This window comes from Varanus komodoensis, unplaced genomic scaffold, assembly GCF_004798865.1.
Source record: "Varanus komodoensis strain SLA01 unplaced genomic scaffold, ASM479886v1 scaffold21, whole genome shotgun sequence".
Lineage (NCBI taxonomy): Eukaryota > Metazoa > Chordata > Lepidosauria > Squamata > Varanidae > Varanus > Varanus komodoensis.
In genome coordinates, this window is record NW_025335589.1 from 17,919,063 (window position 1) to 17,936,948 (window position 17,886).

Below are 17,886 nucleotides of genomic sequence, written 5' to 3' on the forward strand. Positions count from 1 at the left end.
GAAATACAACTCTATTATATGAGAGAACTCAGTGTTCCCCATTTTATAATCAAATTACCTTTCATCAAGATAGATTCTCAGTTTCTTCCAATTTAGTGTTCTTGTACAGAAGATAAACTTAGCTATTTCCTTTGGTGAATCATCCAGTATTCCCTTCGACATGAAGTAGTTGACTCCCTGGGACAAAGATATTTATATATATATGTAAGCTTAGCTTTTTTAATGCTCAACTGGAGCATTTTGTATGGAACAAATTCTAACAATTATGTAGAAATTCTATCTTATGAACTGCATTTCAATATGTTCAATCTAATTCATATGCAAATAAAACATGTGTTACCGTAGTTATGGCTGAGATTTTATATGCACTAAAGCAGCAGGAAACATGCTTCTTAAAAAATTTGCCTCCTCTTTTTTTAACCACAACATAATATTTCAGATTTAAGATTGCTTTGGAACATATTTAATTTCCTAGCTTGGTCACTTGCGGAAATGTTAGCCAAAATTATTTAGCCTTCATTTTACTTTAAAACAGCAATTTTTGTGTTCTGCTGCATGCAAGATCACATTCAAACAAATGAATGGCTTTGCACTTACTAGATGTTCAAATGTATGCCTAGGTAGTATGTATGTCTTGACACCACAAAACTTACTGCAAATGTTAATGTTTTAGAAGAATCACAGACCAGGATGTATCATACAATATTACTTGTGCTGTTTTAACCATTTTCTTATTGCAGAAATATTTACTGAATAGATCTAGGCTATTCCTTCCCTAAAATAATCCAGATTCTCATATGAGCAAAGAACCAATGTTGCCATCCTACATGATTTTGAAACTAAAACTTCTTAAAGGATGAAGGAAATATTTTACCAACCAAAACGATTATGGAACTTAATATTTGAATACTGTATTTCATGGCTCAATGCTATGACTTGCTATTTTACTACTAGACTGACTAGCCCAAGCAGCAGCATAAGGGGACAGCCTGCAGCCTCCTACTGAAACCTGTCCCCAGTCTCAACAGTAGCTGGTGCTGCACCAGCAGTGTCTGTCCTTACTATAACATACACGAACCAAGCAGCATCTTGTGTAGTGTTGACAAGATTTGCAGGTGCTCCCATAGTATAACATTTAATTTCATTTAATAGTCCAGGAGTGACCATGCAGTTGATTTCCTAGACCAAAGGGATCCCATGTCAAGTGGGTCACAGCTCAACAGTTCTACTCCATTTGCAAAGTGTAAGGCTCCACTTTATGTGACAGCACATTGTTCTATCTGCTGTGGCAGATGCCTTCCCCTTTTGGTGCTGTACCTGCTTTTCTGCCACTGTAATTGCCTACAACCCCTCAGTCTGCACTTTCTCAAATTTCAAAGATGAGATGAGATATGAGCACCATAGATGAGATTTAAGCACCATAGATTTTTAAAAACTAGGTGGTCTGAATTGTTCTTTAGTACACATTCAGATATATAATAAGGGTAGCAGTTGTTCTCAACTTCATTATGTATATAAAAACATTGGTGCCAATCTGATCTTATGGACAGGAGTAAGCCTGCAATTAATTGGTTTTTGCAGATAAACACTGCATCTTTTAAGTTTAAGGCACCTTCAGTTTAAGAAATATTTTTTACACAGCAGAAAAGAAATAGGAAATGACAAAATGCACATGTTCTAAAAATTGAGAAATCTAAACAGTCATTAAAAACCAGTACACAGAAACATTATATGTTTTATCAAGTCTTTACTTCAGATTTAAAGAATTTCTCCATTGTAATTATTTTTTTTTTATTATTATTATTATTATTATTATTATTATTAGAACATTTCTATGCCGCCCCTTGCCGAAGCATCGGGGCGGCTTACAACACAATAAAATACAATACAATAAAAAATAACAATATAAAATTAAAATTAATAATATAAAATAAATAAAAATATAAACGATATAAAAGAAGTTATAAAAGAAAAGTTATAAAAGAAAAGAAAAGAAGTCGCCCTGGCCAGATAAATAAGTAAATATTGTTAACAATTAAAATGACGTGTAAATGAAATAGCTATCATTTACAACTATATCCTTTCTTAAAGAAAAACACTCAGAAAAGGAAAAAAAGAATCAAAGCTAGGAATCAACTACAATGAACTTGGTTAGAATTTTGTGCCACAATTGTACATGTTTATTATGTACAAAACTTACTTATTTGCTAAGCCAAAAGTTAGAAACACAGGTACGTGTGATTTTTTAAAAATTCCAATTCTAAAATATTAGCTTGCATGCAAGAACAAAAATAGATTGCAACAGAATGTACATCCAGTACTGTATCCTCTGTCACTTTTGTTCTTTGGGTGATGGATTTGATTCCACTGCATATCACATAGACACTTCTGTGCCCCAATAACTTTGGGATATGCACCACACTTGGAAAATTAACAAGAGCATCAGAACTACTGACAATACATACTAATGCCATCAGTATCCTACATACCTCTTCAGGATTAGCATTAAAGGTGAGGCTGCCTTCATCCAACTGCATATACAATTTTCTAAAAGAAAATCCAAGAGGAGGATTCTTATTGTATATGGAACAGTGACCCCAAGTGGATTTGCACAATCTACAAAAATGGAAGAAGTATGTTCAGTATAAAAATATAGTGCCATATTCTATTTAATATTCAAACCTGTAGGAAAGTTATAATATTTCAAGATGCTAAGAACTCTGAATATTTTTATGAATTATTACAGTAATATTTATATGTATTGCTAATTTCTTTATGACACAATTCATTGAAAGTTTAGGCAGAAAAACAGTTCTGCAATTCCCATGGTGGCTGGGGAAAGCTGGGAGCTATAGCCCCTTTTTTCCTGTCTAAACATTGCAACCTTGATCTCCAAACAACTTATTCCACCTATTTTAATGGGATTCTTCCACACATACTAAAAAGCAGGTTGTGTCCAATTAATCCCTTCCACTGGCAGAACTGCTTCTGTCACTGGAATGCAAACATGCAAAATCTGCTATAGCAGGCTGGGGGACCTTCTGAAGCAGACTACAAGTGGAGATGGAGATCCGAAGAGGGGAGAAGAGGAAAAGGTGGTCTTGCAGGAGGACACTCATGCAATGTTGGATTTCACCCAGAGCAGGTAACTTTAATGGGTTCACACTTCACGACAAGCAACCACATGTGCAGGTTTTTTTGTTTGGCTGGGCATGACAGAAATCAAGTGGTTTCTATGCTACGACTCATAGTAAGGTTTCCACCTTCTTTACTCATCAACAGAATCGCAGTTCTTCTGTTTCTTTCTTGACATTAGTCATCTATCAGGGTGACCAAGGTAGTTATAATCAGGATACAACCAAGGTCATTATCCAGAAGCATTTTAATCTACAATCTGCACTAAGCATCAGAAGCTGTACCACGACAAAAAACTTCCTAACACATGTATGGCTAAATTGCCACACTAAAGTTGTCTAACTAATAAAGGAAAAACATATAAGCCTTTGATAGGACAGAGGTTAATCAATAGTTCTATCCAATAAATGCCTTCTCATCCTAACAGTGTCATTAGTAATTCAGACATCATTTGACTCTAACCTGGAATTTTAAAACAATAAACCTAGTAAGCTCAGGAGACAGCAGTTTCTATTTAAGAGGATCCATTATTCCACACAAAAGGAATGTGATCTAGCATGCAGTTTTATGCATATGTCACACAGGGAGTTTCATACATTATCACAACCTATCAGCTCTATCCTTCAACCAAACTGTGTATTATTCACTATGAAGTACCTAAACATAGAATTTGCACTTTAGCTTATCCTACACACAGCTGAGTTAGTCTCAGTGAACTCCATTGTGACATACCCAAATAGTTTTCAACAAAACATCATCTACTCATTATGCAAGAAGGAACTGACCTTGCATGCATCATGGAAATAACCTTAACCCTATACCTATGAGGTCACTTGGTTCACCACCAGCCCAGAGTCTGGGGTGGATGGGAGGCTGCCATGATACTTGGAAGCTTAATCCTGAATACCAGGAAACCCCTCTGGCCTGGGACAGGCTATGAGGCCTTGTAACTTGTGTGAATCAAAGAGCTATATTGGGGATACTATTAGTACCCACCCTATTACATAATGGAATCCTTGACTGAGCTGGTTGAAGCTGTTTCAGATGGGGGGCCGGAGAACTCTAGGATTTAGCCCTGCAAGATACCAATATACATGCTGAAGTCATCTTAACAAACAGGCTTTGGATTTATGTTCTCCATAACTACCATAGGGATATGTCATGTTGTCACTGGTGCAAGGCATATGACAGGGGATACCTTTAATTTGGCATTTATAATATATAAATATAATTATTTTAACTTGATGATGTGAGCCGCCCCGAGGCTTCGGCGAATGGGGCGGCATAAAAATGTTTTAATAAATAAATAAATAAATAAATAAATAAATAAATAAATTTGTCTCTCTGTGTGAGAAGGGTGGTCTGGTGGGATGTAGAAAACAACCCACTGCCATGGTCAGACCATTTTCTGATGGAATTTGGGTTCACAGTGCCAGTCTTTCCCTGCAGGGGTAGTGGATTAATTTCTGGATGTTCTGGGCAATTTTCCAGTAGCTAGCACTGGTGATTCTGTTGAGGCCTTGGGAATGTCATGGTGCAACAGGTCATTGACACAATCACACCTGCATATCCATCCATCCATCCATCCATCCAATTTATAACCTGCCCCATTAGCCATACAGCTCCCTGGGTGGGTTACAACAACACAAAATAAAATACAAAATAGAATAAAATACAGATCAAAAGATAGTATAAAACAACAGTTATAAAGAACTACAATTACAAAGAACATTAAAACCAATATCAGATGCACCACAGTAATGACATACTGTGGTGCTTAGTAAGCTTTCCTCATTTACTGGGGAGCCCCAGTAAATCAAGACAAAAAACAGCTGGTGCATAAATGGAGTAAGACCAATCATGATAGCAATTAAGCATATGTAAGAATAGCATATGTACTACTGCACAGGGGTGAAGGTAACAAAGAAGACTTACTTTGCTGCCTCCATCAAACCTTTGAAGTAGCTTTCCAGCTGAACATTTCCAATTTATCTGAGGACTGCCTTCATCTAACCAAGTGAAGCTGATATTGAAATCCTTGGAGATCCACTGTGATAAGTTTGCAAGGCACTCAAGATAAACTAATTCATTCACTTTTATGCTGACTTGGACACTACTATTGAAACATTCTGTTGAAGTGTCCGGTGTATTGTCATGTCCTTTTTGTGGAATCAGTTTTGAATTTTGGCAGAGATGAACAAGATGCATCTTTATGACCCCTTTCCCCACATGCTCTTCCGTTCCTTGCCCTTCATAGTTTATTTAAGCTAGCCACAGGGGACTGATTGGATGGGCTGAGACAGTAGTGGATACATCACTGCATGACGGCATAGTTCCTATTGTCACATTCTGGAAAAAAGTCATCCCTGGATCCAGAGTTCTATACTAATGATCATCTGATCATAAATACATCATTCCTGAATAAAGTTGAATACTAAATATGTTACTGCCCATTGACTGATCCATGTTCAATGTCACTGTCATACAATATGGATGTCGTCATATATAACCCTAAACAACTTGGGGCCAGAATACCTAGCAGACAGCCTTTCATTTCATATACCCACTCAACATTTAAGGTAGTCAGAGGAGGCACTGCTGGTCATTCCAACATTAACAGAATGTTGCTACCCTCTGTGGCCCTTCTTGATAGCAGCACCCATCTTCTGAACAAACCTCCCCCAAGCAGTTCAGAAGGCAGGAAATGTTTCATGTTTCAAACATTATTTGGAAAGCTAGGCTTTCACTAGCATATCACTAAATTGATCATGCTCCATCTTTTACTGTTCGTGCATTGCTCTGTATTCTTTCAATTCAATTTGTTTTAAATATTTTATTTTAACTGTATTTCAAATGTGATTTTAATATTTGTAAACACAGTTCACAAATAAAATATAGGGTTTACTTCTATGTAGACATGCTCAAGTAGCACTCTTAGTTACTAGCATACTCTTAACTATTTTATCCATCTGCAACACAATTGTAGTAAGGCCACTGGAGTCACCAGCTGAGAACTTCTACGCACTAACGTTGCTGAACATTAATAAGAAATGCGCAAGATGTTCATGCATATTCCCACTCAAACACACGTGGCTTTTATAGAGAAATTGTGCTCTACAATTCCTTTAAGTTTCTATGCATGGTAAAATATATTTGCACTAAGTAAACTAATGGAGGAGGGCAAATTAGTGAAACTTATTCTTTATAGTAAAACAATTTTCAAATTCTGCTTAATTATATTATAATTAAGTTGCACATTGCAGATTCAAAAATAATTCCCTCATATCATGTTATACAAGGATATTCTGCACAATGTGCATCTCTGAGTAATTTAGTAACATCAGCATGACCAGTGTATTTGGGCCAAATAATCTACTGATTGATTGACATCAAATGAGTGCTTACTTTGCCAAACAGCAAACATGTTTAAAAAAAACCCAATAAACAAAGCTTCCATTCTGCTGTCAAGCCTATTTATGCTATCAGGTTAAATATAATACATCACATGGAGAAAAAAGCAATTCCAATTCCACCCTTTCTGCAAATATACTGATAATATATATCTACAATGTGTGTGAAAGTTACACATGCAAATGTCATTTCCTTCATCTCCCATCCTTTTCAGAACAGCAAGTGAAGTTCCAATGATATAGGCAAGTTCCAATGATGTTTGTGAGTATAACAAGAAAGCCAATTGCTGTTCTGCTTCCAGACCCTACTGCCTTTTGCTATTTTGTTTTTAAATGGGCCTTTAACAGGTTGGATTATTAGTTTATAGTCCCAAGTGCTGAACTGCAAAACATTTGCACTAACAGAATTCAACCAGTCTTCAGCAAACCAGGGCTAACTCTATATTTATTCATGATTATTATGCTGAACTGCAGTTCTGAAGAGTCATAATGAGCCACTGTGCCCTGGGCAAACATATAGTTGTCACTCTTTCAGACCATTATGTACCTAGCTTCAAAATAGGGATTTAATGATTTCCATAACAGTGGAAAGCACCTGCGGAAACACTAAACATCCTAGAAATGCCTCTGCATACTTAGAGGAGATACTCCTTTTGTAACCCAGGATCACTTTTTAAAGTATAAGGTAACTGCTTCTGAATTTCCACCATTTCTGGTCTTATTATCAAGTTTTCAGGTGAAATTTTAAAGCAAAAAGCAAGTTGACTAGTGCTAATTATAAATTGCCTAGTAATTTTTCACTTCTGGTGTTTTGTTTAAAGAAGCAAGTGGTGTGGACAAGAAATCTTGGACCTAATTGCCTGTTGTAACCTGTGCTCATGACCTCTCATTAACTTACCCTTGCCACAGAAGCTCATCATTAGCAAGATCCTGCCAGACACATGAAGCCAGGCAGAGGTCCGTTGCATTCAGGTATGACAAAATGGTAAAGCTAAGTTCAGGAGGCAACATTTCCAGGTTGATGAACCCTTCTTGCTCTTTTGATTTCCGAGTTTTCAACAGATGGTAAATGTCAATGCCTCCTTGAGTATGTTTCCGATGATTTGCATTTGAAACGTTATTAGCAGCTATCCTTCTACCATGCTCTCTGGAAAGATAGCTTTGTCCTGTGTATCCTTGGTGTTGCAGCTGTTGGTTCCTGGCCACTCTCCACAGCCCTTGACCCATCTGCAAGCCTGCAGGTTGTAAAGAGAAAAGTAGTTCAGTAAAATTAAAAGTTTACATAATTTCTATAGAGCTCAAGGTTTTTGCGCAGTATTAGTCATTCTTAACTGCAATCTAAACTCCAGGATCAGGCATGGGCAGCTGAAGTTACGACTGTGGTGTTTACAGATACCGGTCAGAGACTGTGCTATTTCTCACAAGTTACTGAGGTAACTGGCTCACTGACTAATTTGAGGAAGGGGAAGCTATTAGAAAGGATAAGAACTCTCAGTCCCCCAAATTCCCCAGCAAGCAGACACACTTTCAATATTTCATCTAATGCTATGATGCAATTGAGAATTCAATCCCTGAAACACAAAAACAAAGCACGAAATAATTCCAGACAGAAACCTGAATCAGGGATAGAACACATCTTCCCATGATTGCAGAAATGCAGGATAGGATATCTTAACTTTTTTTATATACAGTAAAGCCACTACTAGCTGCAGAATTAAACTACTCTGCTCATACAACTGCAGAGCTACCCTTGTAAACTGCCTTCTGACACAGTTCTCAGTTGTAAAAGTGTGAACAGCTCATGAAAAAGAAACAAATCACTTTTCTAAGGCCTTAATAAAAAAAATAAATTGCAGAAGCAGATGTAGGTAATTTAGAAAAATGAAGAAACTTGATTTCAGTAATATAAAGAAAAGAACAATAAGACTTTCCGAAACCACTCTTCCTCTAAAGCTTGGTAAGTTTGATATTATTGCAACCTGACCTACAAAATTTGTGCTGGTTCAAGTGTCAGCTTGGCAGGTCTCAAAGATGCTTAACTAACATTAGCAAAATTATTCTTCCACTAGAAGAAACTTATTATAAAAGCATTACTTATAGCACAAGTTTTCACAAACCACTGATGCCATAATATGCAATGGTCTTTTCAGGTGCCACAAGATACCTGGTTGTTTTGCTGCAATAGACTAACACGGTTACTTTTGTAGGAATTATTTATTCATTTATATTCTGCCTTTTTTCTTACCCAGAACTGAAAGCAGCTTCCATAATACTCATCCTCCTGCTTTAAGTCTTATCCCCACAACAACAGCCCTTTGTGGTATTATTGTGGTATACTCCTGTTGCTTATAGTGTGGAATCTTCTCAGACCTATAACTAATTCAATAGGTGCGAAGTATTTTCCAAGCCTTTTGTTCTATACAAAACCTGTTGTTCTTAAAAGTAGGCAGTAAAGCCAGAAAAATCTCAGGCACCAGTTTGCCTAGAAATTAGATGATGGCAACAGGGAATCTGAAATAAAAATTTCCCATCTCCCTGCACCAGGATCATGGGTTAAATATAAATTCTGTTACCTTAACTTTTGACACATCTGCAACCCATAAAACGCCAATGCAAGCAAACACTGAAGTCTTACAGCTCTTCTGGAAAGCACTCAGGCTTGCATTTTGGTGAGCCTCTAGGGGAAGAAAATTTAACTGGCTGAGGGCAGACACCAAGAACATGTCTGTGTGACCTTACATAAAATATGTTTCGCTCTTCCAAGTTTATTATAAGACAGGGTATTTTAAATTTGTGAGTTCTTAGTATATAAATAAAACTATTGGACTTCGTTATTGTGTTTGTTAACACAAAGAGAGGGCACAAATACTATTTTAACCAATATACCAGAGGTGTTTGAGAAAAGTGGGAAATCTTTATTGAAATTACTTAGTGAAAGATCCTATACATACTTGCTCCGGTGCCATCATAAGCATCATGCAGGTTATACACCCAACCAAATTTATTTCTCCTGTCCCTACCCCATTTTTCCTCCACCACGTCACAAGAGGCATTATTTTTTGTGATTTTTGGCTCCCCTTTCTAGGGCACCTACCCATCATGGCACCTCATAAGGTATAAGAGGCCAGTGGTGGAAGGAAACAGCATTCTCATTCTGTGTGCACAGAAGCACTTTCTACTCAGGGGAAAGCAATGATTCTGGCAATTATTTCTAAATACAATTTTTGTCAAACTAAATATAAAATGTTTTATGAGTTCCAGCCTTCAGGACTACCCCTTAACTGCTGGTTTAGGGCTCTGATTTTTCTTTACTTCTGTCTGGCACCAGATACTAGGAAGCAATGGCAGTGCCTATGAAAATGAACACTGGTAATGTATTCCTGGCAGTACCCACTAGGCTGCAATTCTCTACACAACTACATTGCTTTAATGCTGCTGATTTCATTGTAATTTAAGTAGCTTTAGCCTAGCAGTGGAAATAATTTACCCTAAATATCCATTTCCAGCATTTTTGGACAAGCAGCCATTCCATTTTTGTATTGTGGCTACTTATGAATTAGAAGAGAAATTAGAAAACTGCAGCACAGACATTTTGTAAAGACTTCCAAACATCAACTTAGGTTTAAAAAAAAAGTAGGAGCCCAGATGCAAAACTTAGTGACTTAGTTCGTTAATTCCTGCCCGTGCCTTCTGTTGCAGACTGCAATTAAAAAGAAAATCCTCCCTGAAGTCTAGTTCAACCACCTTGTAAATTAGGCACCTACAGTAAGTATTTCTATAATAGCTTGTATTTACTAAAAACGAGAGTGAAAGCTGTGTAAGCTCAGAGTTCCTCATCATAAAAGCCAGTCATTCTAGTGAGGCTTGACAGGCTTTCTAAATTCAATCCCAGAACTCCAATCTAGTGAACCATTCTAACCCCCAACATATATATATAGACACAATTTAAACAGTATCATTTATGATGTGTATATGTTGGGATGACATTTGTCAAAACAGTTCTTGTAAACCAAAGTTTATTTAGATATCTAAAAATGATTGACAACACAAAAAAGTAAGAAGTTCAATAATCTAGTACAGGAAGAATCAGAAGTTCACAACTGGCTCAACTACACCTTCTCTCCCTCTACCAGACATGAATTTTCTTGTCTATCAGCAAATAAACTCACAATAGTTGTACAGGCTGCATGGGTCAGGACAGAGTAAAGCCTTGAGAGCATAATGAGATAAAAGCCTTATATTGCCCATCCCTAATCAAGCCAGCAACAGAGGTTGTTTTTTTTTTTTTTAAAGAAGTGTCCTGCACCATTTTTATAAGAACAATAAATCAAAGATCTCCTGAACTGTGCCATACTAGTAGTTTAAAGTGAGCTCACAATGGATCACACACTGATATCAATATTTCAACTGTGGAACTTTGACATAATTGAGTACTGCTCTAGTTATTTGCATACACATATGTATGATCAACCAAGGCAGACACACCTTCAGGGAAACAGATGCTGAGTCATCTTGGACTTTATACATCACATTCTCATAGCAACTACTGCAAACTACAAAATACACAATTTACATCCTTCAGATCTTTTCAAAAACATCAACTATGAAGGGACAATTCATCACAGGGACAAGTTTTGGCCACCTCCTGGTGGAGGAGATACAAAAGGTCTATTTTGAACAGTGGAGATCTGAATGAATAGACAACATGGGAAACGTGTGCCTACTCTTCCTTCTGCATTATCACCACACCCATTGTGTTTCCTGTTACTTCTGTACAGTGCTCAGCACATGAATGCCATTAAATAAATTCGGAATGTAGGAAGCCTCAAATGGTGCACCTCCGTCAGTGTAGTGACTTACCATTTATTAACTATGGTACTTACAGGAATTTATAATAAATCAAAAAAGCGATGGGACTTGTTTTTGTGACACAGGCTCCTGATCCACTGCAGAACCAAATCACAAGCTATATATAGTCTAGAAACAACAGCAGCTTTTGTAATGACTACCAATGGAACAAAAGCTTCTCTTTTCAGAACAAATAACTGTGCCATTTTTGTGCCCTCAAAACATTCATTAGAGTTCTGAATTGTTTTGTCATGTGCTTCTCCTTGTTAAAAATCACAGGAAGAAAAACATTTTTTATTTATACACTAATTTGCTCTGGTTAAATTTAGGTGATAAGAATATACTAAAATGGAAGCAAAAATATGAAAGTTAAATGCCACACAATTCTTACAGGCCTGTCAAAATAAAAGCATTGCTTTTCTGATGTGTTGCCAGTTAGATTTTGGGTGATCATTAAACACAGGGCTTGGAAGCAGTTACACAAAATAAAGGGCTATTTTTCTGACAAGTCAATATCATAGATTAAGTTTTGTAATGGAAACTAAAATTCTAATCTTATGCATACTTAACTTTAGAGAAAGTCTCAGTGAACATGCATAGAATCATACTGTAAAAGGAGTAATGAGAATTTAAAATTAAGGTTTCTGAAATGCTCCCATGCTGGCTATAAGAAGACGCCCAAATAAAAAAGAACTTTAAAGTACTGATACATGTTAACAGTGATACCAAAAATAGAGTCTGTTCTACTTTGTTAAGTACAAACTGAACAGGCTGCACAGATAAAAACAGATTAACACATATTGCTACTAACCAATGATAGCTATGAAACTAGAAACTGAAATCCGCCTGCAGCTTGTCCAAGGATTTATCAGTGCATTTCTCCCTTCTAAGTAATTATTTTTAGGTATGCAATAATTCCATAATGGAAATAACAGAAACTCAAAATTTGAATGTATTGGATAAAACCTTGTGGCCTATTACAAATAACACACAGCAGAAGGAACAAGTAGCAAATAAAAGCATAATTTGTGTAAATTGGCTTTAAAAAGAACACCCCCATCCCCAGATGTTCTCTAAGCTTCACCATACACACATGCAAATGTAATAGTGCTATGCACACATGAGAGCAGCCTATTGATTAAATAAACCATGTGCTATTGGAGATGAGGTTAAATAAACTCTGGACCATCTATGCAAGTGATGGCGAACCTTGAAGAGACCGAGTGCCCAAACTGCAACACAAAACCCACTTATTTTTCACAAACTGCCAACACTACAGTAAAACCTGAAAACTGAGGTTTTAGTTTAGAAAAAACAACTCACAGCCAGTCCAAGCAAATATATATATAACCTTGGCAGCGCACTGACTGGCCATGTGAAAGCTTGGAAGAGTCCCGGCTAATTAGTCGGGGCTTGTGACATCATCGCGTGGCACCGCTACTCCTTTCCGAGCATGCGCATGGCCCCATGTGCGTTGTTACCTGACGCTCGGCTGCTGGGACGATTTTGCGGTGACTTGGCTCGCATGCCAAAAGAGAGGGCTTTGCTTGCCCACTGTGGTACACTTACCATAGGTTCACCACCATTGGCCCAACCCTACCCTTGTGCACTCCCCAAAGCCTAATATAGGGGTAAAATATCATAGAAAAGAGGGCGATTTTGAAAAAGCCTTCCTTGAGTAGCTTTTTCTGCACAGCTCAACATTTCTGCCCATTCTAAACACATTCCAACCATCAAAATCATGCCAGGACTCCTCATTTTTCTAAGCCTAACCCAGTGATGGTGAACCTTTCAGAGACCGAGTGCCCAAACTGCAACACAAAACCCACTTATTTATCGCAAAGTGGCAACACTACAATAAAACCTGAAAACTGAGGTTTTAGTTTAGTAAAAACAACTCACAGCCAGTCCAAGCAAATATATATCCCCTTGGCAGCGCATTGACTGGCCATGTGACAGCTTGGATGAGTCCCGGCTAATTAGTCGGGGCTTGTGACATCATTGCCTGGCGCCACTACTCCTTTCCGAGCATGTACATGTCTCCTATGTGCACTGTTATCTGATGCTAGGCTACTGAGGCGATGCTGGAGAGACTCGCGTGCTGACAGAGGGCTCTGTGTGCCCACTGTGGCATGCGTGCCATAGGTTTGCCACTACTGGTCTATGGGGTTGCTTAGCCCATAAACAACCCAACAACCTGGGCTTGGATATAACACTCCACAACCTACAAATGAGTTAATCATGGGTTGTAAAGTAAAAGTAAATGTCACATGTGTACTGCAGGCAGAACACAAACTCTTTCTTACTTGGGCATGACAAACCATGGCTTAACTGATGGGCTGTTATTGCATGCAAGGGTAGGTCTCAGCATTTCTCTCTTGATTTCTCTGATATCCTTAATATCCATTCTTCTAAAGTTTCCATGAAGTAAGTTACATTCCACACCTCATGAATGTACAGAAGTACCGAAGAGAGACCAAAGCCGTACACATGCAAGTACGTGTATACTCAATAATTTTTAATGGATATATAAAAATGCATACAAAATTGTAAATTCAAATCATCTGAAAGACCACCACCCTGTTCTGGCACACACATTATGTGATAGTAGCATTACCAAGGAACATTAAACCACTCATTTGTAATGCAGTTTTTGTAGTGATGCTCTGATCTGTCTGTCCCTCTGTACACACATGCACACACGGCTTCTTAATTAAGCAGATTCTGGTTTGATTGATTTTACCCTAGTTGCCTATTTTAATGTTTAATTTCTATATATCACCATGGAAAATTGGAGAAGCAGCTAAATAAATGATAAAATTAAAAACTAACAGTACAATTCTATATAGAACTTTTCAGAACCATGATTCATTATTTTCAATGGGGCATGTACAGCCTAACTGAACATTTTGCCAAAGCCAAATTATATTTCCTTAAGTGAAAACAAATGTGTTCCAAAATGTACTCAAGAGTTGGCAAAACACCACGTTTTGAAAACCTGGGGGCATTTACTTACTGGGCAGTATACAAATTTGACAAAATAAATAAATCACTGATATTGCCACATTAGATGGAGTCCACAAAGCATTATTAATGAACAGCCCAATCAAATGCAGAGTTTGCCATGGCCAACAATGCTTAAGTCCAAGTTGCAGATCTACAATGCACAAATATGATGCAATACTCTGCACATGAGTTGCCAATGTCTGAGACACTGCTTTGATTTTGGGTATAGGAATCTACTGTGCAATCCCAGTAGGTGTGGCACAAATTGCACTGGCTCACCTTCAAGCTTGGCAACTCAATCTCAGAGGAGGAAAAGGGGGTGCTTTAGTGCATGGGAATGGTAGGAGGCTGCAGAGGCCAGGATACAAGCTATCCTGATGGCTTTCCAGTCTCCTTTCCCACACTTCAAAAGCACTTTGGCTGAAGGGACTGTTTAGAGAAAAATGCAGGAGGGGAGATGCAGATTATCTTCACTTTTCCTCCTACCTTCCATAGAATGCTCATTTGCTTTCAGCTCTGAGAGTTTTTAATAACTGAGGATATAATCTAGAGCATTGCCACAGGATACAACCTTATGCATGTTTAGACAGCCGTTAGCTTGCCAGTAATGCTGGCAGTTATAGACTTTTAAAAAATCTAAACCTGCATAAGGATGCACCATTGAGTCACATCTCATCCACTGTCATACAAGCAAAAAAGGACCTACGCCTAAGTGCCCTTGCATAAGTACTGGTAATCACTCATTACCTTGCACAGACACAGTTCTGATATTGTACCAAAACAACACCGATGGGACATCAGTTCAACTACCCACACCTCTCTCTCCTTGTATTGTTCACATCCCAGCTGGTTCTTATAACATTTTTGTATAAGTAACAATTACTATCAAGAGCTACTCCCCCCCCACCTTTCTTCCTCATCTTCTTTCCTTTCATTATCTTAAGGGTTGTTGTGTTTTTATTGGTGTATAAGTCACAACAGTGTCTTTTTCAACTGAAGTGGGGGTAAAATGCTTTAAAATTCAATACATTGCAGTATTTAAGTCTAAGAAGTGGACAGAGAAAAGTACAAGAGAAGAGATCAAAGAATGGCAATGCTAATCATGTGTCTAGGAACAGGATTAGAGCACCACTTTGTACAACAGCATTATTTCAAAAAAAGTTCAGTAACAAACAGCAACCATGCCATGTTTACCCTTCTCAAATGGGAAGGGAAGTAAAAAGAGACACAAATAGAGCTGTCAATAAATAGAGAAAAACAGGATGAAAAATTAGGAGAAAAAAATCACTTTAAAAGATCAGAGCAAAGAGTGAGTATGTGTACAAGGAAGGGGAGACGGGGAAGAGGAATTTTAAAAGTCAAGAAAAATTGTATTGAAAGGAAAAACAGAAAAGATATGAGAGAAATAGAATATCAGGGTGAGGAGAGAAAAGGTGAGCACCAAAACAAATAAGCAGCAGAAACTAGAAATGTGTGGATTATTAGGGGCAGGAAGCAGACCTCTAGTTCAAGCATCAAGTGCTGGGAAGACAAAGCTCCCTATGTTGAATTTAGAAATGTGAAACCTTCATCATCATGCATGTGCATCCGTTTCACAACTATTGCTGCCTCCTCTCTTCTTTCTCTTCCTTCGGGCTTTCTTTTTGAAGTCATGTGCTAATCCCTCCCTTTTCCTCAAACTGGTGAAGAGAAATGCCATGAACTTTAATGTGCCTGTGTGCTCCAGAGCCCCTGCCTTACTGGCTTTCCTGCTGCTGCTACTTCATCCTACTCTCTGCTATAGCATAAGAACAACTCATTCAGATGGTTTCTGTTAAGTTTCACAGAAAACAAGGGACCAGGGTGCTTCCAGACAGGCAGAGCTGCCAGCCGGGTGTGTTCCTATACTTAACAGCAATTGCCTAAGTATTTCCTTCTGAGCAGTGCAGAATAAGAAAGGCCCACATAGCCATTCAAATATCTCAGAAAGTACTGGAGATGCTGAGCAAAGTTACCTGGGGGCACAGTAACCCAGCTGTGGCCTAAAGACACTGGATTCTAGATCAGAAGTGGGAAGAAGATCTGGACCTACCAGAAGATAACTGGATGAACTGCAGTAAATTGGCAAAAAGTTTTAATTCCCAATTTTCAACAATAGCAACTGTTATGTCCTGAATTATGCTACTGAATGAACACCTGGTATAATTAGGAGTGGGGGGTTGTGTGTGGGAGGACTGCAAGTTCATTTCTGGTACACAGAACACATTTCTGAGGCCAGAATATTTTTAATTCTAAAGGTTTTGTCTGTCCTACACGTTGTTTAGACAGACAAAAATCCTGCAACTCCTAGCATTCTCTAGTCAGTCACATTAGCAATATCCTACCAATTCGATGATTTCAGCCTAACTTTGTACAGGAAGAGAAGTCACGCAAGTAAAAAGACTTGTGCACAGCTCCCAAACTTCAGATGAAGAACATAATTATAGAAAAGTGGAAATCTAACATTACTTTGTGATTGGAAAGAAACCATGAGGGTAAGAGATGGTGACCTTCTGTTGCATCTTTAGAGGTTTGAAATTCTGTCATTAGTGTGCCATTTTATGAGGGAGTTGCAAAGTGCCCTTTATATAGTTAAGCTCTTTTCAGTAAAGCAGTAGTAAATCCCAGTTCTTTTTACTGAAAACAATCCTATTCCACTTTTTATCAAAGATTTCAATGCAGCCAAAGCAAATGGAAACAAGCACAACAGAAGTGTTATGACTAGATACACCTAAATTAACTTTACTACAAGTTGTACTCACTTTCCTCAGTTCCATCCTAGTTGTTAATTTAACTTCTTCTGCACATTACAAGAGCTGGTAAAAATTAACTGTGTCGCTACATCTGAACCACTCTGCGAGTTCAAGAATGTGGCTCCTTTAAGGCTTACGGGAAGAACCAGACTTTGCAATGAAAAGACATTTCCACGTTAAATGGGTAGGCGTGCGTTAAAAGTGAAGGGACACAATTAGGTGCGGAAGTTTCAACCACGAAAGTCTACTTAGAGCTGTCCCCAGTTGCACTATAATGTTCAGAGCGTCTAAGGAAAAACGGACAGGGGGGGGCAACATCAGCAAGTCCCACCCTCGCTTCGCGATTGGCTTCGAAGGCGACCTACACAGCAGCTGAGGCCCACAATTGGTCAAGGCCCATGCCGTTCCTGTCCGCGGGAAAGGGGGAGTCTAAAACTCACATTACCTGTGCTAGCTCTGGTCCCAACCGCCGCCGCGACGAATCGGATTCAAATCGGGTGCGCGAGCCTTATAAGCAGGAGGGGAGCGTGTCAGGCAGCCTCACACGGCTGATGGAGGAAACTAGCTTCCCAGTGGGCTTCCGGGTGCCTGCGCAAAAACATGAGTCGTCACCTCTGCCACACATACACACACACAAGCTCCTGAGTCTTGACGTTTGGGATCGCTGCTGCAGCTCCCGTCACGGCCTCGTATGTTGTTACCGGAAGTGGCGTCCT

At 38.4% G+C, this 17,886-nt stretch overlaps 1 protein-coding gene across 3 annotated transcripts in view; it reads right to left on the bottom strand.

Annotated features, from left to right (window-relative positions):
* LOC123023749 (F-box only protein 8) overlaps positions 1-17,866 on the bottom strand; it is a 33,232-nt gene extending 15,366 nt beyond the window's left edge. Inside the window, exons 1-4 of one of the 3 annotated variants that reach the window (XM_044430744.1) lie at positions 17,616-17,866; positions 7,444-7,780; positions 2,490-2,547; positions 59-177 (exon numbers count right to left, since the gene is read on the bottom strand). In XM_044430744.1, the coding sequence (XP_044286679.1) occupies positions 59-177; positions 2,490-2,547; positions 7,444-7,772 (506 nt within the window). In that variant the 5' untranslated portion in view covers positions 7,773-7,780; positions 17,616-17,866. Of the gene's footprint in view, positions 1-58; positions 178-2,489; positions 2,617-7,443; positions 7,781-17,179; positions 17,426-17,615 lie in introns of those variants that run through there. The other 2 variants (XM_044430742.1, XM_044430743.1) reach the window with 2 other exon arrangements.
* Between the last annotated feature and the right edge of the window lie 20 nt (positions 17,867-17,886).